Below are 27,762 nucleotides of genomic sequence, written 5' to 3'. Positions count from 1 at the left end.
CTCTCAATAACTAAGACAAGAATTGTTCTCGCACGTCCTTACAGGACGAGAGCCAGCAAGCGACTTCTTCTGTGAAATAGTATTGTAGGCGTACTGAATTTCTTCGTTGCGCTTACAACTCTCTTCCACATAACAGTTATCTCTGACTAACATCACCTTGGACTTAGCTTTCAAGATATTAATTGCAATTATCACTTGGATATTTGTCCATTAATTAAATCTGAGGTTTCTTCCTCCTATTTTTATAACAAAAACTCTCAGTGATGTATAATGTTGTTGTTATCAAAACTTCTTGGTGTTAGCTTATCGGCAAAGATGTCGTATTTTCCAAGATAACTCTTCCCTACTTAATATTATGATATTCTGTCTTAATTGACTTTAAGGGGGTCGTTGGGGTGTTATACTACGTACCAAACATGTTTTCAAACGGCTATAGTAGGGAACGGTGCGTTTCCGGATATGGATCATTATTCAAAATATTACCTACGCACTCCCCTCTAGAAGTCCTAGAAGTTTGTTACTGGATTTTCCGGGCACCCTTTATGCGAGGTCCAAATTTGATTGTGAACCACTTTCCTAAGTCTTCCTCGTGAGGGCACATGTTTACTAACAGAAGATGACACAGATAATTTAGTGTAGGTTTTTTCAAACTTATCAGTGAAACTACTATGAGTCAGTGGTAAGATTCATCGTAAACTTTGAAATGCACAATAATTTGAGAAATTTTGTTAGTTACTATTGTCAAAGTGTACATACTGACACGTGTTTCAGTATTCCGCTGGCTTCGCCGTTTGGACTCTGAGAGGCTTAGAGCGCCGCCTGTGCAGGGGCGCGGCTGTGCGAGGAACTGCAGCTGCGCGCCCTGGGCGTGGCGAGCGGCGGCCGGCTGCCGGGCACGGGCGACGGCGCCGCCGCCTGCTGGAGGGACGCCTGGCTCGTCTTCCTCACGCCGCGCTCCGAGACCGCCGTCGTCGCCTGGCAGCACGACCTCCTCAAGATTGTCGCGGCCCGCTGTCCAGTTACGTATCGCTCCTGTTCCTCCTTGGAGGCCGGACGGTTCTGGGGAGGAAACATAGTAGAATGCTGTACTACAAAATTTCAGTGTAGGGAACTGTAGGTTGGCAGCTGTGCAGGTGTGAGCTAATTTTATACAAGCATTAATTAATATCTTCAGTATTTTCACAAAAACACAGTCTCATCAATAGAATCATAAACAATTAATTACAAATCAAGAGCATTTCCTACAGAACAGATGCTTCTCCGAAATTGGCAACAACAACATGAAACAATAAAGAAAACATTTCCTATACAATACAGTTCAAACACAACATAAATGTGTTTCACTCTCTGTGACGTATAAGTGAGCACCAACCAAGAACAATAGGACTGAAAGCACAATAATCACACTCCCCTCCCGTTGTACGTTACAGTCGGGCAATCACACACACTCATAGATATAGCGAGCCACGTGCCGAAACTTGACGAGTTAGCCAGCGGGCAGTCTGTCAGCAGATGATCACCAACGATTTGCGGTGGTTACCCTCAAACTGAAAACCCCATCACTGTCTCCGGATCAAGACTCAGATAGGAAGGTGGCACTACTGAATGCCTTGACCCCCAAGCTAGATTATTCACCTCCTTATTGTTGCTGTGTCCGCATCTCGTGCTCTAGTGGCTAGTGTTGCTGCCTCTGGACGACGGAATCTCTGGTTCGATTCCCGGCCGGGTTGGGGATTTTCTCTGCCTGAGGACTGGGTGTTTCTGTTGTCATCATTTCATCATCATCGTCATTCATGACACTGGATCGATTCGACTGTGTAAAAAATTTGACTGAGTAAAAATTGGGACTTCGTACGGGTGCTCATGGCGGCGCAGTTGAGCGCCGCACAAACGAAACATAATCACTTTATAAATGTGATCTTCAGTCCAAAGACTGGTATGGTGCACCTCTCCATGCTCCTCTATGCTGTGCAAGCATCTTCATCTCCAAAAAACTACTGTAACTCATCCTTCCGGATCTGCTTACTGTATTCATCTCTTGGTCTCTCTCTGCTATTTATACCGCCCAAACTTCCAATACTATATTGATGATCCCTTCATGTCACAGACTGTGCCCCATCAACTGATTCCTTCTTCTAGTTAGGTTGTGCCACAAATTTCTTTTCTCTCCAATTCTGTTCACTACCTCCTCGTCAGTTACCTGATCTACCCACCTAATCTTAAGTTTTCTTCTATAGCGGCACATACTTATAGATACGCTACTGAAGTAGTCCTCCTGGGGAGGGACGGGGATGACGAGTGGGTTTGTCATATACTTACCCTATCAGCTTTCCCTAGTTCGCTCTTCACAGAGCACGAGTTGTTAGGCACGGTAAAATTTGCAACGTGTGAGTTTGTCGGTAGCACACAAGTGCTCAGAGTTACAAAATGATGCCTCACTCTTGGTCTTACTGTGTTGCAGCCCTAGCGGTTCTATGGGCCTCGGCCTTGACTTATGTCGCAATCCCCGTCTATCAGGAATGTTTTAACGAAATGTAAACAATACCGCCCAGCGGCTTACTAGGTATGTCATCGTGTCGGCCTAGCTTGCATCTACTGCCTGGTAGCGGCTAGACAAAGCTTTTAAAAGGATTGACGGAACGGGAGACAAACTTTTTCGAAGTTCAGCACTTGTGTTAGCCATTTATAAGTTATGGTTTCATGAGAGTAGAAAATGGAAACTACAGATTTATATTTCTGTTCTTTTATCTGCTTATTTATTATAATTTCGCTAGAACTGCGTTGGACTGGATTTTGCATGTTCTTAAAGCAGTGTAGCGTTTGTTTTCCATGATGCTTTCTATTATTGAAAAAATTGACTATAGTCAGACAGTTTTTATGAATAATTAATTAGTATGTCTTTTAAATATTTGTCTGACATACTGATGTCAAACAGCCGTAGACCTAATGTATGATGAAACTGTAAGTAAATGGTAATACTACACAGAGAAACTGTAGAGACGGAAAAATTATCCTAATGTTAAACTAAGTCTTGTTCCTCCTGGCACCGAACTTCACTAATTCCCACTATATCTAACTTTACGTATCCATTTCCGTATTTAAATTTTCTAACCTACCTGACCGATTAAGGGATCTGACTATTCCACGCTCCGTTCCGTAGAACGCCAGTTTTCTTTCTCCTGATAACGACGTTCTCTTGAGTAGTCCCTACCCGGACATCCGAATGGGGGACTATTTTACCTCCGGAATATTTTACCCCAGAGGGTGCCATCATCATTTAATCATACAGTAAAGCTGCATGCCCTCGGGAAAAATTACGTCTGTAGTTTCCCCTTGCTTCCAGCCGTTCGCAGTACCAGCACAGCAAGACCGTTTTGGTTAGTGTTACAAGGCCAGATCAGTCAATCATCCAGACTTTTGCCCCTGCAACTACTGAAAAGGCTGCTGCCCCTCTTCAGGAACCACACGTTTGTCTGGCCTCTCAACAGATACCCCTCCGTTGTGGTTGCACCTACGGCACGGCTACCTGTATCGTTGAGGCACGCAAGCCTCCCCACCAACGGCAAGTCCCATCTACAAGATAGACAGCTATAAAAGTAAGTTTAAAAGATAAAAGTGATACAGATTACGTCAAAATCAAAACGTTTATAGTTCGCAAAGTCTTACCAGATGAAAAAATCAGCACTTTACCCGCAAGTACTTGGAGAAAATCCGAACTTCCAGAATGAATTTCTACTTTGTAGCGGGTTGTGCGCTGGTTTGAAACTTCCGCCAGATTAAATGTCCCAGATACGAATCCATTCCAGCATACAGTATTAGCCTATGATGATGCTTCAGGTCACACATTGGTAATGGATGTGAATGAGAGGCGTCGTCCATATAAAGGCTGATCGCCTATCAGTCATGCATCTACGAGCAGCTATTCATATTCCGTTCCACGAGCTTGTAACCGTTCACGAACGGTTTGTGGCAGCACTATCAGCAGAGAATATATAAGCTGAATAAAAAGAATCTTTTCATACCAGTAGTATGATCATTCGAGAGACGAAATTATACAGTCGGATATTGGTGCATGACATTTCTTTAACATTGCTATTAAGAAAAACACTGTGACATCTACGATGAATTACAGATTTATGTTAAACTGAAGGTCCATTATAAACAGTTAACAGACGGCAGTGAGTTTTCACGGGTTGTATATTTAAATACTTTTGACATTTTAGAAACGCATTCCATTCCACTTGGCATTTGCAGCTGCTAGTGAACACGACGAGTGCACTCGTTGCCTGCTGGCTACCTGTGTGGTGAGGGCGAGAGCCCCGCAGAGCGCTGTCAACAAGCAGACGAGCACACAGTGCGGCGAGCTACAACCCAACCTTGTGCTGTACAGCAGACCCCGCATCTGTCCAATTTTTCCTCTTAATAGTAACATTTATAAACACAAGGTACCAGAGGTTGAAAATACCGCTTCAGTTGTTAATTTCTTTTATTATTACACGGCCGGTTTCGGGTTCTTGTAAGTCCACCTTCAGGTGTCGTACTGGAAATAACAAGAGACGAGAGGTAATTTTCACACGCCGCAATACACACAAAAGCAAAACATTTCACAGAAAAGTTTTAAAAACTTTTCAAAAACATTTAGAAACCACCGGTCGGGCTAGATGCTGTGAAACCTATGTCCATGCGAAAGTGACACCAGACAGCACTACGGGCGACTGCCTGGGTCGGGAAATATACAAATAATACCAGGACACTTACACTGAGCTGTGGCCCCTGAGCGCCGCGGTGGACGTGTACCAGGCGAGGTGTGCTACCTATGAGCGCACAACAGGAAGTAGCGGATGCGAACGAGGAGGCAAACTGCTAAACCAGGGTGGCAAAACTGCTGCCATCTGTTGACGGAGAGAAGGAAGCGGGGCCACTAGCCAGGCCGTTCGCAATTTGAATTAGTGGTTTACATTTAAAAAGAACAAACCTATAAATTACATAAAAATACACGAAATACGTTAAAAGTGCATTGTACGTAGTAAACGAGAGTATTGAAAAGGTCGGTATAGAACTGCTGTAAAACTGAGTGGAAGATGCGATATAAAATTATTATATAAACCGTAAAGCGCAATGAAAGTTTAATTTTAAATGAGAGGCAAACAAGTTTCAAATTTAGTGGGGAAATACAAGTGGCAACATGGAACAACGAGCCATAGTCATCAGTTAAAAGAACATACACATATGCCACTCCTATTTACAAGCTCTCGTTACTGGTCAACAGGGAAAGCATCGAAGCCTTACGGTCTATACTGTCAGAAAGTAATATGCCAATTAATAGCTAGCAGCAGTAGCACTAAAAGGACTCATTACAAGTGGGGTCGATTTAAAACCTTCTAACCAACAGTCAACAACTAATCGAGGCTTACATGAGATAATACCTGAGACGCATTTTACATCATGAGAGACAGATAAATTTTTAATCAGTGTGGGCACAGATAATGCCACAGTACACAAGCTAACGAAAAGTGGGATTCCATGCACTGTTATTCATTCGTAGAATACTGTGTGTCGATCCTCCTTCAGATCTTTAATCATATTGCTAATGTGGAAAGATTCTTGAATAAAATAGTTCCAGTTATTTTAGAAATATGTCAATGTATGTGGAATACCAGACGAGTAGTCAATTATACTTTCACAAGCTGTGACATTGTCACGAATAAAACAGTGACCCGTATGTACAATAAGTTTCCTTTAATTTAGGTCTATGGTCCCAAATTTTTGTTAACAGATTACCGGTTTCGGTCGCTAATGACCATCATCAGATCAGTTTTATAGAAATAAAATCCTAATGTTCTGTAGCCATAGTGGCATCGTCATGCTGGTGCTGATTCTGCATTTATCATTTGACGATGCCACTATGGCTGCAGAACATTAGGATTTTGTTTTTATAAAACATATCTGATGATGGTCATTATCGATCGAAACCGGTAATCTGTTAACAAAAATTTGTGACCATAGACGTAAATTAAAGGAAAGTTAATTATACGCCCAACAGGGGACTGGCCTCTATATACATCACGCCAGTCACTCATTTCGGTTGACAGTGTAGTTTCCTCAAAGTACTTCTCTGTAAGCTACTATTTCCTTCAGATGTTGTCAGATGTTTGTATTTTACACGTTTAAATTTTGGAGTATTCTATAGAGATCTGTTTTTAAAATTATTTTACACTACTGGCCATTAAAATTGCTACACCAAGAAGAAATGCAGATGATAAGCAGGCATTCATTGGACAAATATCTTATACTAGAACTCACATGTGATTACATTTTCACGCAGTTTGGATGCATAGATCCTGAGGAATCAGTATCCTGAACAACCACCTCTGGCCGTAATAACGGCCTTGATACGCCTGGGCATTGAGTCAAACAGAGCTTGAATGGCGTGTACAGAGGTACAGCTGCCCATGCAACTTCAGCACGCTACCACAGTTCATCAAGAGCAGTGGCTGGCGTATTGTGACGAGCCAGTTGCTCGGCGACCATTGACCAGACGCTTTCAGTTGGTGAGAGATCTGGAGAATGTGCTGGCCAGGGCAGCAGTCGAACATTTTCTGTATCCAGAAATGGCCTTACAGGACCTGCAACATGCGTCCGTGCATTATCCTGCTGAAATGTAGGGTTTCGCAGGGATCGAATGAAGGGTAGAGCCATAGGTAGTAACACATCTGAAATGTAACGTCCACTGTTCAAAGTGCCGTCAATGCGAACAACAGGTGACAGAGACGTGTAACCAATGGCACCCCATACCATCACGCCGGGTGATACGCCACTATGGCGATGACGAATACACGCTTCCGATGTGCGTTCACCGCGATGTCGCCAAACACGGATGCAACCATCATGATGCTGTAAACAGAACCTGGATTCCTCCGAAAAAATGACGTTTTGCCATTCGTCTACCCAGGTTCGTTGTTGAGTACACCATCGCAGGCGCTCCTGTCTGTGATGCAGCTTCTAGGGTAACCGCAGCCATAGTCTCCGAGCTGATAGTCCTTGCTGCTGCAAACATCGCCGAACTGTTCGTGCAGATTGTTGTTGTCTTGCAAACGTCCCCATCTGTTTACTCGGGGATCGAGAAGTGGCTGCACGATCCGTTACAGCCATGCGGATAAGATGCCTGTCACCTGTGCTACTAGTGATACGAGGCCGTTGGGATCCAGCACGGCGTTCCGTATTACCCTCCTTAACCGACCGATTCCGTATTCTGCTAACAGTCATTGGATCTCGACCAACGCGAGCAGCAGTGTCGCGATATGATAAACCGCAATCGTGACCTTTATCAAAGTCGGAGACGTGATGGTACGCATTTCTCCTCCTCACACGAGGCATGACAACAACGTTTCACCAGGCAACGCCGTCAACTGCTGTGTGTGTCTGAGAAATCGGTTGGAAACTTTCCTCATATCAGCACGTTGTCGGTGTGGCCACCGGCGCCAACCTTGTGTGAATGCTGTGAAAAGCTAATCATTTGCATATCACAGCATCTTCTTCCTGTCGGTTAAATTTCGCTTCTGTAGCACGTCATCTTCGTGGTGTAGCAATTTTAATGGCCGGTAGTGTAATTACTACCTGTATTCCAGATTTCAAAATTACGGTGATTTATTGTCGATTTTATAGTTTTACTTCTTGCTGCTCATTGTAGTGCACGTTTTACATCTGTATTATAGCTAATACACATAAAACGTCACCTACTTTTTACTAAGTTCCTCTGGTGGATTGGTTTCAGTGCCCATTGAATCATATACGAGGGATATCAGGCTAATAAAGTTCCATTCGGTCGCGAAATGGTAGCGACAGTGAAAAGCAAAACTGCAAAAGGTAGCTACACCCTCTAGCTGCTCTCTACAAAGTCGCCGCTCTGACTTAGACTCTTTTGTAGCACTGTACCAACTTCCCAGTACCCTCGCCATAGAAGGTAACTGCCTGTGTTTTCCACCAATTCTCTACGCACATTTGTTGCGAGTTGCCTTTGATAAAACATTCTTTTCACAGCCAGCGGTTCACTTGAGCAGAAATGAAAGTCAGGTAGAGCCGAGTCCGGCCTGTAAGGTGGGTGACGAAACACTTACTATGGGAAATGCTGCAGGAGCGTCTTCATTGTCCCTACAGTGTGCCACCGCTAGTTGTCGTGAATATGGAAATGCATGAAATTGGCGAAATCCCTCAGCAGGCCCTCATATTTGGCCGGAGGTACTGCTTTCTAGGCATCTTTACGTTCTCACTGGCGTCTCGTAAACAAAGTTGAGGGCTGGTCTGGAACCAACATACCATAGGGAACCTTAGGTAGTAGGCCTGCACTCTCCGCAAACTCGACGTCTTTCAAGCCAAAATGTTTGCTTCAGGTAAAGCTTCGAGACCTCCAAAATCTGCATGCTTCCCCCATAACACAGCCAAGGTCAAAGATACATTGCCTCCAAAAACAGCACTAACATCATATGTGAACTGCATTCTCAGTCCACGAAAGACATTTGGACCACCAATAAGCCGCTGCTTATTGAATTGGCCATCGAGGTCAACGTCTCTTGCTTTCAAAGGAACACTGCGCCGCCAACGGCGACGATGACCGCGTCGCACAGGCATTGCAGTGGTACGTTAACACGTGGAAAACGTAGAGTATAGGGGAGAGTACAGGCCTATTATCTATTGTTCCCTATCGTACATTGCTTCCACACAAGCCCTTTGTCTACAAGAAGAAAGAAGAAACTGAATGCTGACGAATACCTGTTTATATGGGCCAAAGTAAGCAATAACAATTGTAAAATAAGGATTACTGGTGACAGTATGTTGAATTACAGACCATAAAAATTCCTTATATCCTTTCCTAATTCCTTTTGTGACTGTATGTTTTATTATAGACAGTACAAATTCCTTATCTCCTTTCCTAATTCCTTATGTTTCCAAGAGAACCGTGATGCGATCTATGGGAATACAAGAGACTCCGCCCAACATATCTGTGCAAAGCTTCATCGGATTCTCATTGTGGCTTCCATTTCGCGACAGATCGGACATGGTACACAAATAGCTGTTGTACGATAAATAAAGAGTCAATAATTTGTTGGTAATGTACAGACGAAGCGACCGGAAATTTCTGTGAATACATATTTTGACTCGTCCAATAACCCTGAAGATTGTACTTCATGGTGTGATTTACAGAACACGATTTGTGAATGAGTGAATGGATATTTCAAGCTGCATTTGTCCCGCGTTCAGTGTGACTAGCAGCTAACGGCACCCTTTGTCTGCGCAGTCAGTGCGGCAGCTGCTGGTGAGCCAGTGGAAGTCTGGGACGGCGCTGGAGACGCTGCTGCAGTGGACGCCGGCATCGGTGAGCACGGTGGACCTGGACGGCGAGCTGGCGATGCGCGGCCGCCGGCCGCTGCTGCTGGACCACCTGCAGGCGCAGGCGCAGCGGACCAAGGCCGGCCGGAGGCAGCCGCAGGGCCGCCGCCAACCCCAGGAGCCGCCCTGGCTGCCGCAGGCCGAGGCGCTCTTCAGGTACGGCACGCCGTGGCAGCACCACCGCCACTGCGCAGCTGTCAACTGCTTGTTTACCAATCTGGAACACGAAACAAAGATCTTTTAATCATCCCTTTGGTAGGGAGGCGCTATTTCATATTACTGTATGGTGTCAGTTATTGTATTTGCACCCCATCTTTCAGTTGCACGCTGGACGCTATGTCCATCGTGTGTATATGTCTATGTCTGGGATCGCCTACGAAAACACTTGGATCGATTTGAACTAAATCTGTCGTAGAAACAGCAGTCCTCACGAGTATCATCACTGTGGTCTTTATAACCTCCAGTAGGAGCGGAGATGGCCAAAACCGTATTTTTCCAGCCAATGGCTTGTAGGCTCCCGTGCACAAAAGGCCTGTCGTGTGGGAGCCGTATCAGCTTGCCAAATCAGCCAACTTTGCTCGGCAGCCTCCATATTGGCCGCGACGTGTTGGCTGCCCTACATGGTTCCTGTGTTGAAGTTGTATCAACATACTTTGCATGGCAACCTATGTGCCCTGCGTGAGTTGTGGGAGTAGTACTGGCCTGCTTTATTGAACGGTATTGCAGGGGCTACAAAAGCTAATGATAATGGCTGGAGACAGGTTGAGACAGAGAAGGAGGTGGATAAAACGATGGGGAGGAGGGAATGGACAGAGAAATGGGGAGGATGGAAAAGGCATGAGGCAGGTGGAAAACGTAGAGGGATAGTGGACATATGGAAAGGGAATTGGAAGGATAGAAGGATATAGTCAGAGTGAAAGGGAGGGAAGATATGGTCAGGGGGTGGCAGAAATGTACAGAGAGAGAGAGAGAGAGAGAGAGAGAGAGATGGAGGAGGGGATGAAGAGTAACGAGGGGGAAATAGAGAGACATAGGTGGCAAGATGAGGTGGTCATACAGAGGGACGGAGAGGTCGGCATAGAGAACAGGAGGAAGATGCGATGTGTTCAATACATGTGTCGAATGCGTATGCAGACGAAGGCGTGAAACGGCTAGTACTTTAATAATTTTTCTTATCTTTATATCTCGCTTAGGTTTTTGCATTCAGTACCCAGTAGTTCCAATCAGCTACGCATGCCACTATATCCATACTGAATTGACAGATCAAGGTCGAAAGGCAGTACAGAAGCGTAGTAAGACGTTACATAATACAACGTAGAGTAACCAGCAAGGATCCTTGGGAGAGAAAATTATCTTGAACGTGTTCACCAGTACAGCTGAAGCTGATACTAAAATCAATGGTTAATGAAATCCAGCTCAGCTTTATTATTACACATTTATGGTGTTACGATCAGTTTCATTTGTAGAATTTCTTCAGGTTGCCGAGTTATGCCAAAGTCATGAGACAGTTTTACTACAAGCTCCATGCTGTAGCTTCCTGCCATACTTTCGCGAGATGCTCGAAAGAATGTTTATGGTCAGTGTTTTTGGATTTGGTCTTTAACATTACATAAGACAAGCAGACAATTTCAGCCACGTGTTTAGCGCAACCTGCCAACCTGAAGATGTTCTATGAATAATCCATGTCGTAAAACATTAAATGTGTAACAATAGAGCTGAGAAAGTTTTCTTTAATCATTAACTTGGCAGAGAAGAGACTGCCTCTCCCGTCTGCCTGTAGAAAGTTGCTTCTGGACCTCGCTGTTTTGTGATGTGAACCTTTTACAGAGTAAACGCTTTATGCCGTGTGCCACCCCTGTCTCTACTGAGTTCTGGATTTCCTCCAGGGCAGACGATTTAAGCCCCTTGAGTTCAGCTCTGCTACAGCTTATATCTTTGCCTCTCTTGAGATATGTATCTGCCCTTTGCTGTATTATTAAGTCATCGCCCACAAAATATCATTATTTCTTTAAAATCGTATAAATTTCTGGAGGACCATCCCTGAACCACCCCTTTCGTCCATGGGACGCTCATATGGAAAATCTATAACCACCCTGGAGATATCCATTGTGATAGCAAATAACGGAGTCACATACGAGAAGCTCTAATTTTGTCGAGCTGTAGTTTGTCACAGCTGCGAGGTCCCTTACTCCCACCACTTGATTGAAAATGGTGCCGTTTCTTCGGCGTCCACTATGATAGGCTTTCCGTTACCAGTATGGTGAGTTGATACCGTGTTCGAGTATCTTGCTTGGTTTCAGGTGTCAGGTATCAGAACCGGTAGATCATAAGCTTTTGAAAATAAGTGGAAACACGTTACTTGAGAGAAACTAATCTGATCCATTCGGTATTGTCCTCTGTTACCGTGTTCAAATCAGAACTAAAATGTGTAGTTATAAGTCTGAAATATTAAGAACTCCAGAGACTCTTTTATGTATTTGTGCGAATCCTCGATCTATTGCATAGCAAACTAGTACGGAGATTGTCCGCAGCTCGTGGTCGTGCGGTGTTCTCGCTTCCCACGCCCGGGTTCCCGAGTTCGATTCCCGGCGGGGTCAGGGATTTTCTCTGCCTCGTGATGACTGGGTGTTGTGTGATGTCCTTAGGTTAGTTAGGTTGAAGTAGTTCTAAGTTCTAGGGGACTGATGACCATAGCTGTTAAGTCCCATAGTGCTCAGAGCCATTTGAACCAGTACGGAGATTCTCTCTCCACATTGCGGCTGCGCGCGCTCTTAAGGTGACTGTAAGGTCCACCCATGCGAAGATCCTTGTAGAACAATCTAGACGTTTTCTGTATTCCCTCTCTAATCCTTGCCTGCTTACTCAGCCGTTTTTCTACGCGTTACTAAGACACTTCTCAGCATACAAAACAATTCTCTATCACATAACATTTTGTTTACTACTTGACTCTCACCTTCCCGCTATGCGCCATTTATAACCTTCCATACGTAACTTTGACGTCCGCCTAGTTAGGGTCACTTCAAATGCTCCCTCCTACTTTGAGTACAAAGTAAATCAATTATCTCAAATCGCCTTATGGGTGGGGTGAAATCCTTCTCTTTTAATTTTAAGTGAAACATTCTATTTTTCCTATTATTACCAAATATAAGTAAAAAGAAAACAAAGGAGAATACGTTTATAAATTACTCCATATCACAGTTGCTACGTTACAATTTGTTTGTGATACAACTGGGTAATTCCTAACCACTAATTATGCGTGGGCGGCGCCAACTTTTTATTCTGAAAAGGAAACCATCCACTGTTGTTGTAAATTCGGATTATAAAGTAAAAATACGTGAGGTTAGCCGAAACCATTTTTTTCCATGGTGCTGTAATCGAGAAATATTAAATAAATCTGTTTTTAGAATTAAGATTCAAAATGGTTCAAATGGCTCTGAGCGCTATGGAACTTAACATCTGTGGTCATCAGTCCCCCAGAACTTAGAACTACTTAAACCTAACCTAACCTAAGGACATCACACACATCCATGCCCGAGGCAGGATTCGAACCTGCGACCGTGGTGGTCACGCGGTTCCAGACTAAATTAAGAACCAACGCATTTGGTTCTACATTACATTTACGATGTACACTTAAATCTTTGTGTTCTAGTCGTTCATACTGGTGTTTAAACATTACTCGAGTGTTGCAAATGTTTTTGAACAGCACAAATAATATGCGCAAACACGAAATTTCTAGCAAATGAGCTTACATTGTAAGTAGTTCTTTATTCCCTATGGAGAGGATTGTTATGTGTCCCCAAACCATATGAACACTTGAATTCCTTGGGCGCCCTCGGACCCTACCATCCTGGTAAATGATATCGGTGTGTATTTCCGACAAACAGCCTTAAATCTCGCGCTTCTGGCTACGCGGCCGCCAGCCGAATGCAAACCACAACCACAGTAATAAGGTAAAATGTCCATGAGGTGCTGATGACAGCACCTACTACGGGTACTCACCGAAACAGAACACTCCAATGGTGGGATCACCAAAGTGAAGCACACCAATTTACTATCATGCACGGTAGCGCTCACGCTTAAGTGTGATGACGAGTCTGACGTCACCGCGAACCTTCCGCCACGTGCACTGCATTGAAGCTTATAGGCACAAGGCCCACACATGTTTAAATCATACGAAAGTTTGAATTCAACAGAGATTTTCCAGGCTTTAGTACATTATTATCAAGCTCACGTTTCCATAATTTATAATTGTTGACATAAGCACGTACCGTCGCATCCACAATAATGTTTGTTTTCAGAAGAAAAGTGTTGTATAGTACTAATTTTTTCATTAGTTGGTTTTCCATTTCTTTACGATAGCTTCGTTTTTGTATCCAAATATTTCTCTCATTATTAGGCTCATTACTATGCCCTAAATCAGTGCCGAGAATGGTAGATTTAGTGTTCGAGCAGCGTCAGTCTTCAACTTGCGTTTCGAAGGAATATTCAAAGTCATTTTTCAAACCCCTTTTATAATGCAAATCAGCAAAACGTATTGAGAAGAAATGATTATTTTCAACTGAAAAGGAATCTGCATGTTTACGAACGTTCACCCTTTTTCGTTTTGTATCTGTGTTTTTAGGAAATTTAGGAAACTTAATTCCAAATGCAATTATTTGTCTTCTGTGGTTAATGGGCTACACCTGGAGACCGCGCGGCAAACCATTGTTTCTAGCTTAAGACTTACTCTAAAAAAATCCCTGAATAAACTGAATATTGTGGCATAACTCTGTACACAGTCACCAATCACAAATAAAATCTCACACTGCTCCAAAAAACCTCTTTTTCGCCCGTAAACGCCATTACAACACAATATGTTATAGCAAGTAGGTTTTACTGAGCGCAACTTGAGTTTACACTAACGTCAGCCTGCTATTGCACATATCTCGTGATACCTACCGTCTATTTCAGTATGCGCGTATGAGAGGCAAAGGTACTCACCGAAATCGAGCACCCCAATGGTTAGAGGCTAGACGACTCACCAATATTAACAATCCCGAGGAAGCAGAGACGTATTACATTCACGTAGCTGTTCCTGGATCACTCAAAACGTACTTTCTAATCGGGCATTGAAGCGGATAACAATATTGTAATATACAATGAAATTTGCAACACAAAAGTAAATTCAGAACTTAAATATCAATCGTTATAACAGAAAGGTTAACAATAACATAGTAAATGAAATGTGAAATGAAATACGTTGGTTCTTAATTTCAAAATGAAACACATTTGATATTGGTCGAATGGCAACATCTACCACGAATTAAAAACAATCGTTTGAGCAAACGAGACACATTTTGGCGTAGAACACGAACATCCAATAAAAATGGGGTTCCTATTTGAAAATACAAAAGCTGACCCAGGCCATTCAGGAGGAACGTTATGAGGTGGACAGTTGCAGAAACTTATAATAATATTAACTTTTCACCCAGAACGCCGTTTTTTGCGAGGTATTTAGTTGTCACAACTTAAAAGCAACACCCTATATATACAAAGAACTTTATGGAGATGGAAACCACAGCTCCGGCATTGTGAATAAAAATAAAAGCACTTAATAACAAATCGAATCATAAAAATTACGACAGTTAAAATATTCAAAAATGATGAGATGTTTCCAAGAACCATATAATTGTTACAAGGCGCTTTATTCGCAACTACCGGCTTCACTTCAAGAATACAAAGAACTTCTTTTGTAGCGGTAGATACACAGAAATACAGATAGTGTAGGAATTCAACAACACCAAAAAAATTGATAAGTTCGCACAATCGTATTTTCGTAATGTACATGGATAATCGCAGAGTCCCAGCATTCGGTAAATTATCAATGTTAAGAGTCAAACCAACACGTGGTGGGCTGTTATAATAAAATTGAGTACACCAAAAAGACGCTTGTCAAATTGTGCAAATTATAATTGGTGAATGAGCCAGGCCTAGAAAAAAGCAGAGCAAAGCTAATTCACATTAATGTGAACGGGGAAAATTTGCATAGAAATTAATTAAGTCTATGGAAAGTAATGTAAGCACACAGGAAATATTATCCAAAAAAATAATATTACATTATGGAACCGAATCGTCGAGAATGAAGAAATCTGAAAAACAGCTTATTAGATAATATCCCGTAGAATATATTCCAGGATTGGTAGACACCAGCTGTATAAAACCGATATAAGTAAAACTTAAAGTCCTGTGTGTACTTCTTCCCTATTGCTAACAGACCGATGATAATTTGAGGCCGGCTGGGGTGGCCGAGCGGTTCTAGGCGCTACAGTCTGGAACCGCGCGACCGCTACGGTCGCAGGTTCGAATCCTGCCTCGGGCATGGATGTGTGTGATGTCCTTAGGTTAGTCAGGTTTAAGTAGTTCTAAGTTCTAGGGGACTGATGACCTCAGAAGTTAAGTCCAACACTGCTCAGAGCCATTTTTGATAATTTGAGTGGTTACTGTTGAGCGTTTTTTTTTTATTGTTATTCGCCCTGTTTTGTCCGACATCGTACGCAGAAGAGGGAAAGTTTGGAGATCTGTATGTAGATATTGAATACGCAAATCAGTAGCTAAAGGAAGCCGTAAATCTAAGAAGCATGGCTGATTGAGACGCTTGGTAGTGGTATGCCTCGGAAACAGTGTCACAGGCGAATATGGGCTAGCAAGTAGGAGTAAGAATTAGTTTTTCAATCAATTTCTGCTGTTAATACTGCATACATTGTTCAAAAATCGTGCGAGAAGGAGGTACACTTGGAAAAGGCTTGCGGTCGAAAATATTCCAGTTGGATTACGACATAGTTAGAGATTCCAAAACCATATATTGGATTACAAGGTGCACTCAGGGTAAGTATAGACTAAGAACACAATTTAAGAGGATAAAGAGAACACTGAAGAAAATAGTCTAGAAGAAACAACGTCGAAAAAAGTGGAATACTGAAATACTGAGGGCTGACGAGTTTCATCAAAACAATCAGAAAAAAGTTTACGATAAACTACAAACCACTATCTACGTCCTAAGTTTTCCAATTCTATAACATGAAGACCTCAACTGACAAGAAATAGTAATGTCATTTATAACAATCGGTCATATAAGATAACAATTTATTATCTGTGGCAAAATAATTGTACAAGTAAATAGTTACAGCTATTCTGGAAATGAAATAAGTTAGACAGACGATCAAGTTGTCGATAAAATCTTGGAAGTTCCCGTTTATGTGTGTCGCTGTAAATGTTCTTTAAAAAATAAGGTGAAGAAGGAAACTGAAATCAAATTTTATCTAACTATAGCAGTTCCTGTGCCTCTCTACCGCATTGCGCCCTGGACATTTTAAGGTAGAGAAATAATTTGAAATGAGAGGACCATATGGAAAGTATGGCAGAGCGGTGATTACCACTGCAAGTCCCACATGGAAAAAGAAGTCTTGGAAATCCCAAGGCTGACACACAAAGAGGAACAGGCTTCTCGTCTGATTCCTCAAAGTGAAGATGATGGTGAAGATGACAATGTTGAAATGAAATGAAACTTTCTGTGCTATATATTTATAAAAATAAAACGTACTACATAGAAGGCGAACAATAATACAAAGATATAACTAAATCTCTTGTATAATATTGTCTGTCAGAATCTGACTTTGTCACTCACATGTGGCGTAGCTACCAACAGGTCTTTAAAAAGCATGCTGCCGGACATATTTCATGGAAGGCACTATTTTCTATTCTTCTCAACGTTCACATGTAACTGCACGTGAAGTCCTACATTATTGTTTCAGTTCTGCGTGTATCTGCTCTTACGTGTTCGGCGTACCCATGTCGAAAATGCCACTTTGCGTCGGTTTCGATTTCTCTGGATGGTGCCACCCAGCGCAGCAGATGGTTGTTGCGTGGTCGCTAAAGTTCTACCTCGATCTACTGGCTGACTCAGTCAGATCTCTGGCTGAGGTCATCAAGCTTTTCCTCGACTTGAGGCTGAGTTGGTGGTCACATAGCTAAGAGGAGATGATGTAGCTTTTCCTTAAGGGTCACAATATCACGCCGGATGTTAGGGGAGTTATAAGGTCAATAGGACGTATATCTTTTCTAACGACATTTGTCTTAGGCAGTCGGTGGATAAACGGCAGGTCTCATTGAATACATCCGTTTAAAATGTCATGATCTGTGCACTACTGGACATGCATACTTGGCTGCAGAGTAACAGAAAACTAAGCCGCTGGTTCTCGGAGTTTGTGGGCAGGCATGCTGGATGCCGTTAGTTTTAGGATGATATAGAAGTGAGTAAAATAAAGAGTGCAGGGTGGTACGGCATGTGGAACCGCTAGTAAGTAAACTAAGTAAGATGTGTGAGCACCGATTGCGGGTGAGTTTAGTTACGCAGTTTCTCACTTTAGCTAAAGAGTACTCCTTAACTTCGACGCACCGTACCGTACTAATACATGTTTCGTGTAAAACGCCTTTTTAGCTCTTTATGACTTGCCACTGCCAATGTTAAAAAGAATTATGAACAAAGCAAATACTGTTGTAAAGTTGCCAAAACGTTTTATAGCAGTAACGTCAGTGTTAGTGATTGAAAATGAAACTAAAAGAAATTGATTGTAATAAGATAATGTGCGTTCTAGGTACCAAGGTGTACGCAGCATCGCTACACCATCATGAACTTTAAGAAATGTAGGGTGGTCAGCCACATTTAAGTTTAACCGTCCCGCAGAAGTCTGAGTTGAAGTAATTGACTGTAGTTCACGAGCAGCAGAAGTACTCTTTATAGAAGATTTTGGAAACGGCGTTTACAACGACAAAGTGTTGTGCGCGATTTATCTCACTATGACATGCATAGTATCTCGGCCTGAAGGGCGTTGGAATAAGGTTTACAGTGTTTCGCTGTTCGACATTCAGTGTGAGGGGATTCTATGAGTACACCAGACCTTTTAAATTGTTTCACAGGTAAGAATCAGGTGGAGAGAGATTAGTCGGTCTTTGAATCTAGGAGATTTTAGGGCCATTGTTGACTGTATTATCCTCACACAAGACCTCATGAACTTTTGATCACGTTACGTGTGCAATGGGTATTATTATTCCATCTTACTGATCATCTTCATTTAGTCGTTCATCTTCCAATAGTTGATGAACCGATCATTACGCTGCTTATATTGAATTCTCATTAAGTCTCGAAACAACTTTTCTGACAAATTTTAGCTAACCTGTACACGGGTGGACATGAAGTACAGTAAAATGGGTTAAAAAAGTGTAGCTTAACGTGTAATAGTTCATGGAGGAACGAGCCGAGGAGCAATTATTAACTATTAACGATTATAGGCCAGTAGCCCCTGCACAGCGAAAACGTAGATATGTTTTGGTCATGAAGTGATCAAGCGACATATGAGTAACGGTTAAATTATGTTCTGTGATGAAGTGAAAAAAAAAAAGGATTTCTATTTGTTTATGAATGAACCAAGAGCATCGCAGTAAAACTAATGGTGACTGTGAACGTAGTTTCAGTATCCAAAAAATACAGCACACTTCGCCGGCCGGAGTGACCGTGCGGTTCTAGGCGCTACAGTCTGGAACCGAGCGACCGCTACGGTCGCAGGTTCGAATCCTGCCTCGGGCATGGATGAGTGTGATGTCCTTAGGTTAGTTAGGTTTAATTCGTTCTAAGTTCTAGGCGACTGATGACCTCAGATGTCGCATAGTGCTCAGAGCCATTTATAGCAAACTTCAGATGAACCGCTTTAAGAAACATAATCTTATGAAACAAGCTTTGAATGCTATGTTCAGTCAGTATTGCACCACTGGCTAACAGCTCACGCCAAGAGTTGCGGAATAACAACTGACGATGTAAGCAAAAGATAGTACGACTCGCATCGTATTATAGATCACGCCTCTAGAAATATCTGCTTTTCTGGACTCCAAAGCCCAGGAACTATATTTTGCCACTCTTAGTATTTTTTTGTTTCAGATAATTTAATGTAAATCCAGTTATATGTAATCCAGTCAATTAATTTTGAACATTGACTATTGCAATTAACCAACAGACAGAACGCACATAGCAAACATTATTACAACTATCTGTGTAAATGTGAGAATACTTACGAACTCCAAGAATCTCTAGCAATCTATCAGACACTCGGAAGATTTAGACCTCTGTTACACTACTCCTACTTGGTCGGGTTTTGACTAACAACAACTAAGACTTCTACGAGGTATCCTCCAGTCTAACTGAGTGCAGAGTGAAATACGTGAATTTGATACTGTGAAGCGGCTCTAGGCGTTTCAGTCCGGAACCGCGCTGCTGCTACGGTCGTATGTTCGAATCATGCCTCGGGCATGGATGAGTGTGATGTACTTATGTTAGTTAGGTTTAAGTAGTTCTAAGTCTAGGGAACTGATGACCTCAGATTTTAAGTCCCATAGTGCTTAGAGTCATTTGATACTATGAACCTCACCTTACCGCAAGAATGTTCAGTTATAATTGGCTCCTTTAGGGAATCATTATTCGAATGAAGCTGTACTAACTTATCCATCCTACACAGTGCTGGGCAGCCAGAAACAGTCTAAAAAGCTTGTAAGGGAGTTGCACTCTTGGTTGTGCTGAGAAGTAACTTTTAAGAAAAAAAGTCGATATGTTGCGCCATTGAAGGTAGCCAATCAGTTCCTCGCGCGCGCAAATTTAAGCAGCCTGCGAGAGACAGTGGTGCCAAATGTGTTCTTCATTTGGTTTCCTCAAACCAAACAGGAAATCGTTACAAAAACTGAACATAGGAAGGAAGCAAGGATCAAACCGGAGCCAACGTCTGAGCAGTCTCATGCACTAGCATCTACGCTATGAGAGCAGCTGACACTAACTTTACCTGGTAGGCTGCTTGACTTTGTGCACACAGGGAAGTGATTGGCTAACGTCAATGTTAATTAAATCGGACACGGCGTGACGAATCAAATTTTTCTTAACAGATATTACTCAACACAACTTAACCTGCATCACACCTACAAGATTTTTACATTGTTTCTGACCAACATGTATATTGTTGAGAGAGAGCGGATGTATGTAATCTATCCATGATAACTGAGCATCGAACTTTATAAAAACTCAAATAGTAAAAGGTGTAGTGATCAGTAACAAATACAGTTTTTGCACATGCAGATTTCGATCACTGTGTGGCCATCTTTAGAACGGTAAATGTAAGTTAACACTTTACAACTACTTACATATGCACATAGTCCCAACTGGAGGTTCATGTAAAAGCCTGAGAATACACCGAGGACCCTCTTTACAGTTACAGCAGTTAACTGTAAACGGAGGCCTCAGTGTAAACTGAAACTTTACACGAATAGTCCAGTTCTATGTGCCTATGTAAGTGGCTTTAATGTTCTGACTTATATTTACAGCACTGAATATGGCCTTACAGGGACAGAAATCTGCATATGCAATAAACATTATTTGCGACCGATTGCTATTACCTTTATTATTTCAAATAAATACAGTACCTGGGCTTATTCGTCGACTTAAACCTGATGTAAAGTAAATGTAATAAGAGCCCGCACTCCCGCTAATAGAAGCAGTTCTTTCAATCTGCTGTTGCAGCTGTTTATTACGCATTACGAATTTTCTTGTGTGTGTATCAGTTGCCGTTCTTAATGTCTGAACCAATTTTGTGAGTCTAGGAAAAACCCTAGTGTACAGGAGAAAGCGATTTCTTCGGAACTGACTTAAGAAGCCGAGTGGATTCAGTCACCGAGCAGGAATCCGGTATCAGGAGGAAAGAGACAATTTTCCTTTCCAAAGTGTGTATCACAGTCTTCGGAGTAGGTTCTTCTGGATTCGACAACATTTCGTGAATTCTCGTTTAGGGCATTATCATGTAAAAACAGGTTGAGGAATCTCAGCGGAAAGTGACTCTGTAGCGACACGCTTCAATTTGCGGCTCCCACAAGCAGGGTGTCTACGCAAGTATTCTACCACGTGGCAGCCATTATACACTTGCAAGTCTTGTAGCGATTGTAAAGAAGTGGGTAAACGTGTAGAACACGAGAAGCACCACAAGGGTATTACATAACCATGAAAGTAAAAATCTTGCGAAAAGAAAATGCCGCCACTATTAGCGGGTGGATAACTGTCAGTTGCGTACTGTACCCTCTACTGTTCAGATGAAATTTCATGTATTGTCTTGATTATCGCAGGCATATCATGCAGACGAAATTGTCACTATGTGAGGATTTTTGCAACAGCTCCGTGGTCAGGTCACAATCGTGTGGTTGACGTAAAGAAGTTATACATACAAGAATACAGTGGTTTAACTTTAAAAAAGTAATTTGGCCGAAAGCAGAGAAGTACAGTCGACGATCAGGCGGGTATTTTTCCTCTCGTCTAAACAGTCGAGAGAAAAGGATATAATTTACTGGTGAACGGTATAGTTTACGATCTCTAACCTCTTTACACTGAGAACAATATCGACATTTTCCAGCATGCGTATCGTACTCTTATGTCCACTAACCTTTGGACAGTAACTTCCCACCCCCCCTCCCCATCATCCTTCACCTCCTCCTCCTCCTCATTCTCTTTCCATCTCCTCCACACCCTCTCTCTTTTCGTCTCCTCCTGCCCCTCCCTCCGTCCATCTCTACCTCTCTCTCTCTCTCTTCTGGATTCTCCACTCCCATGATTCTTTCAATCTCCTCTTTTCTGAATCTCCTCCTTCCTCACCCTCCCCTGTCTGAGTCAATCCCCTCCTGCCCCATCTCTTTCTCTCCAGAACTCCATTCCACACCCTTCTCGGTCAATCATCCCTATCCCAGTAGGAAGTATGTGGTCCCTCTGCCACAGAATTTCTTTCGAGATGGGAAGTTATATGTGTACCACGTTTTGTTGAGAATAGTCCTGCGGTTTACGAGGAGATATGGAACTTACATACATAAATATGTTTTTATAATGTTTATAGTTTCTGAATTCGACATTAATTATTGTCGCAGTCCGCTACAACGTGCAAGGAAGTACAGTATATAGTGTTTACCGTCTATTCCCGAAACAGTCTGTTTCCTTGTTAGAATTATTTATGAGTTGTAAAGTCTAGACAGAGGTCAGATTGACATTCAATCACACAACCTCTATAAGCTGTATGCTAGATTGGCGGCAGCAAAATAAATTTTTAAAAGTTTCATACGTTCTTGTTGCAACACCTGTTGGTACCTAAACGTACGAGTACAAGTAAACTATCGATCCACCCCTGCTTTGCGCAGGTATCACGGAGTATCTTCAGACGGATGACATGTGGTTATAAATTACATACAAAAGCATTCCACGTGAATTAGCCTAAGTATTTCTGCAATCCGTTTCCAGCTCTGTACAGATGTTCCTGAGTTTGCCTTTCACATAGAAAGAAAACCGCTACGTGACGGGAATTATTTTATCATAGTTTACCTTATATGCTCTAAATATTTGTAATTATATAGACCTTAGTCGTGAATCAATCTATGTACTACTGAAAACAGTATCAAAATCTCTACAGTAGTTCCTGATTTTAGTTCTCACATACGGACAAAAAAACGACGTGACGGGATTTAACTTATCACTGTTCAGCAAATGTGCGCGAAACGTTAATAGATTATATACATAAAACTTCCCTGTGAAACAGTCTATATTAATGAGCACAGTCTACAGTTCTTTTCGAGATTATTCACTCAGAATAAGTAGGTGGCGTACTTTATAAAATGTCTTCATTAATTCATTATGGATCGTGGGACGACGGCTGGTATGAATTTCTTGATGCAATAATTTACTAACAGCCGTATCTATTGTAGAAATTTATTTTATTTTATGAGCTTCTATGTGCTACCAGTTTCGGCATTACATTGATGTCATCTTCAGGCCCCACTCGCCATAGTCGTAAAATCGCTATATACGGAAGGAGCCATATAACTGGATCCGTGAATCAATCAGTCTGTATTGCCTGGCCACCAAGAGCTGTTGCAGGACGATTGATTCACGAATCAAGCTATATGGCTCCTACCGTATGTAGCGATTTTACGACTATGACGAGTGGGGCCTGAAGATGGCATCAGTGTAATGCCGAAACTGATAGCACATAGAAGTTCATAAAATAAATTTCTACAACACATACGGCTGTTGGTAAATTATAGCATCAAGAAGTTTATTAAATGTAGTTACCGTCAGCGCTTGTCTAGAAAATACCGTAATTTGCCTTATTGGTTGTGCTCTGGTGAAAAAATCACGAGAAGATCATAAGCATCTTGGCGTTGATTTGTTTACTGATACTGGAACTGATTTTATAAGTGCCACTTATTACTCCATGAGGTCATAGGCGCTTGTCACGTGATGAAGTACGTGAACTAAGCGTTTTTCGAAAATAAAATTATTTTACAAACAGCAGCTGAGGTGGTGACGTACATTTAGCGATGCGTTTTACACTCTAAAAGTTTGATTATTTTCTTGCGAGGGAACAAGATAATTTGTATTCGTAAATGCTAACAGTCTGGATACCAATGTTTCGTCTCGCAGCTATCCCTCTTTTCCTATCAAACTACGTGTATCGATCCAAGTACACATGCCGTACACGAGAAGACTTTTATGTTTTCTTCAGTGGATCAGTAGGACACACGAGACTCACACCTTCTACGGACGTATAAGTTGTTGCCACCAGGCAGTCGGAGAACCTCAGTAATCCAGATGAAGCGGTGCGTGGGACAAGGGTGTAGGAGATGTGTGTGTGTGTGTGTGTGTGTGTGTGTGTGTGTGTAGCCGTGCGCTCAACAGGTCCTCTGAGCAGACAGCCCAAACCAACCGAGGCCGGCCTGGTAATCTGGCGGAACAAATCATCCCCGGAGCGCCTTATCTTTTAATTTATAACGCTTCTTGCCTGCAAGTGGCGCCTAACCAGGGCCACGCGGCCACGGTGGGATGCGGCTCCAAAATTACCAATTCTCTTCTCACGCAGTCTATATATCAGACAGCCATCGCTATGTCCTTCCGCGAGCTTGCGAGCTGCGACGAAATAATTTAATTCTAGAGCAGACTGTTGAGTGTAGATTGAAAAGAAGCGTGAAATAAATCTTTGTGATATCCATGTTGCTACCGACGTTGGAAAGGGAGGAATTAATTTCAATATCAGGAACATCCTCCGTGATCACTGCATGACGTGTGACGGAACCTGTTTATTAACGTTTTATACATGTAATTATAAGGTTTCTGTTTAACAGAACGCTGTTGAGGTATCTACGACGAAATCCACTTCATTACCTGCCGCTACCGCCTATTACTGTTTGCGTTAGTGTCCACGAAAGGTGCGTTAATTTCAATATGACGTTCTTAACGTCCCGGTATTATAATTGTCGTGTAAAAGAAGTCAAACATGATTCTGTTGTTTATACATTTATGCTGTTGTTGCAAGGAGGAAATTTGTTACGTGTCATGTGAAAGAATTTAAACGTGTTTCTGTCGCGTTTACATTTATGTTGTTGTCGCAAGGAGGAAGTTTGTTATCATCATGTTGTTCTTCCATGGAAAAGATCAGCATTTTACCACTACCTACAATCTAATGTTATTTCTCGTATTGTTCTTCCAGCAGGTCTTCTCGAGCGTATCAGCTACTCAACATCTTTGAGTGGATAGGAGCTCCATAATTTTATTCGATGTTTATCAGCTGACATGTTTACTAATCCGAAGAAGAATGAATTCGTCATTCATATAATCATTATGTTCTGTGCATGGAAATTTCTGGAAATTTGTGGTAAGGTCTTATGCGACCAAACTGCTGAGGTCATCGGCCCTAAGCTTAAGCACTACTTAATCTAAATTAAACAAACTTACACTAAGGACAACACACACCTATTCCCGGGGGAGGACTCGAACCTCCAACGGGGATGGGTAGGGGGAAGAAGGGGGGGGGGGGGTAGCCGCAGCTACCGTAACCCGTGACAAGACGCCTCCGACTCAGACCGCGCGACTACCCCGCACCGCATTCTGTGGAAAAAAGTGCAGTCCAGTGGCCAAAATATGCCTTAATAACTTTATCTACAACAACTGCCTCGTAGCGTCGAGCAGAGCTTCGAATCCAACACGTTCCAACGTTTCGAGAACTGCTAGATGTTCGATAATCGCACGTACCCTGAAGTTCCGACACCGTGAACCCATCGGAATGTTTTGACTAGGTCACTATAAATGTCGCTAACACTAAAGAGTTCTCTGAAGAGTGACATAAAACGAAATTATATAACTTTTTTATACCTTTTATGGTACTGGGCTGTCACATTAGTTCGTTCGCTTTTCATTACAGTGCAATGACAAAGAACGCCTGGGAACTCACCTTCCGGCAGCACAGATATGACAGAGAGGTTTCCGGCCTGTCTGCTTACACACTTCACACACAAGGTGGTGCACAATATAAATAATAAGGGGGATAGGTTTTGTAAACAAGCGTTTTTTTTCCTGCAGTATACACAATTATTGTCCACAGTATATTGCCACTGGTAGCTTACAAATGCTGTTCTTCCAAAATGTGATGGTTTTCTGGTTGATGAACACTTCAAGTTTCAGTCTGCAGTCCTCCAAGGGGAAAAAATGTGGCGCTTTCATTCAGTAAATTCTGCAGTGAACGGAATAGATGGAAGAAGCAAAGTCTGGCGAATACGGCGGTGGGGGTAACATTTCCCACTCAAAAGATCGTAGCTTTTGTTGAGTGACCATAGAGGTATGTGGTATGGGGTTGTCGTGGTGAAGACGACATCGTGCCCCAAATCCGGTCATTTCTCATCAGTGGCGGCCTTGAGACGTTCTAAGTGCAAACACTATTTTTCGGAAATGCTGGTCTCATTCGGAAGAAGTTCGTAATACAGGACGTCTTTGGAATCCCACCAGATGCTTAGCAGAAACTTTCTGGGATGCACTACTGGCTTAGGAATCTATAGTGGTGGCTCCCCTGCCTTGCACCACGATTTGCTCTTCCGGACGTTGTGGACGATCCACGTGTTATCAACAGTTACGAGCCGTTCCATAAAACGAGCATTCTGATTGCATCTCAATAAGGAGTCACAGATTTGATTCAAAATTCGTTTCGGCCAGTTCATCAGGAAGGCATATATCAAGAATTTTTAGGTAACACAGCTTCTTCAAGTTTCTGGCTACAGTAGCACGGCGACATTAGAGACCCAATGCCAGCACCAGCATTGTCATTCCAAGTCTGTAACCGCGGGCCGTCCAGATCGCGGTTTTTCTGTTAGGGTGAAATTCCCGGCTTTTTTTTTTGTTGGTCATCAGTCTACTGACTGGTTTGATGCGGCCCGCCACGAATTCCTTTCCTCAGAGTAGCACTTGTAACCTACGTCCTCAATTCTTCATCTCAGAGTAGCACTTGTAACCCACGTCCTCAATTATTTGCTTGACGTATTCCAATCTCTGTCTTCCTCTACAGATTTTGCCCTCTACAGCTCCCTCTAGTACCATAGAAGTCATTCCCTCATGTCTTAGCAGATGTCCTATCATCCTGTCCCTTCTCTTTCTCAGTGTTTTCCTCATATTCCTTTCCTCTCCGATTCTGCATAGAACCTCCTCATTCCTTACCTTATCAGTCCACCTAATTTTCAACATTCGTCTATAGCACCACATCTCAAATGCTTCGATTCTTTTCTGTTCCGGTTTTCCCACAGTCCACGTTTCACTACCTGTACTCCAGACGTACATCCTCAGAAATTTCTTCCTCAAATTAAGGCCGGTATTTGATATTAGTAGACTTCTATTGGCCAGAAATGCCTTTTTTGCCATAGCGAGTCTGCTTTTGATGTCCTCCTTGCTCCGTCCGTCATTGGTTATTTTACTGCCTAGGTAGCAGAATTCCTTAACTTCATTGACTTCGTGACCATCAATCCTGATGTTAAGTTTCTCGCTGTTCATATTTCTACTACGTCTCATTGCCTTCGCCTTTCTCCGATTTACTCTAAAACCATACTGTGTACTCATTAGACTGTTCATTCCGTTCAGCAGATCATTTAATTCTTCTTCACTTTCACTCAGGATAGCAATGTCATCAGCGAATCGTAGCATTGATATCCTTTCACCTTGTATTTTAATTCCACTCCTGAACCTTTCTTTTATTTCCATCATTGCTTCCTCGATGTACAGATTGAAGAGTAGGGGCGAAAGGCTACAACCTTGTCTTACACCCTTTTTAATGCGAGCACTTCGTTCTTGATCGACCACTCTTATTATTCCCTCTTGGTTGTTGTACATATTGTATATGACCCGTCTCTCCCTATAGCTTACCCCTACTTTTTTCAGAATCTCGAACAGCTTGCACCATTTTATATTGTCGAACGCTTTTCCCAGGTCGACAAATCCTATGAAAGTGTCTTGATTTT

The 27,762-nt window shown here is 42.4% G+C and overlaps 1 protein-coding gene across 1 annotated transcript in view; it reads left to right on the top strand.

Moving 5' to 3' along the window:
• LOC126235336 (uncharacterized) overlaps window positions 1–27,762 on the top strand; it is a 148,037-nt gene that overhangs the window by 9,511 nt on the left and 110,764 nt on the right. Inside the window, exons 2-3 of the mRNA XM_049944058.1 lie at window positions 828–1,018; window positions 9,296–9,543. Of these exons, the coding sequence (XP_049800015.1) occupies window positions 828–1,018; window positions 9,296–9,543 (439 nt within the window). The remainder of the gene's footprint in view (window positions 1–827; window positions 1,019–9,295; window positions 9,544–27,762) is intronic.

The sequence above is a fragment of the Schistocerca nitens genome, chromosome 2, assembly GCF_023898315.1.
Source record: "Schistocerca nitens isolate TAMUIC-IGC-003100 chromosome 2, iqSchNite1.1, whole genome shotgun sequence".
NCBI lineage: Eukaryota > Metazoa > Arthropoda > Insecta > Orthoptera > Acrididae > Schistocerca > Schistocerca nitens.
This window is presented reverse-complemented; position numbering and strand designations above follow the sequence as displayed.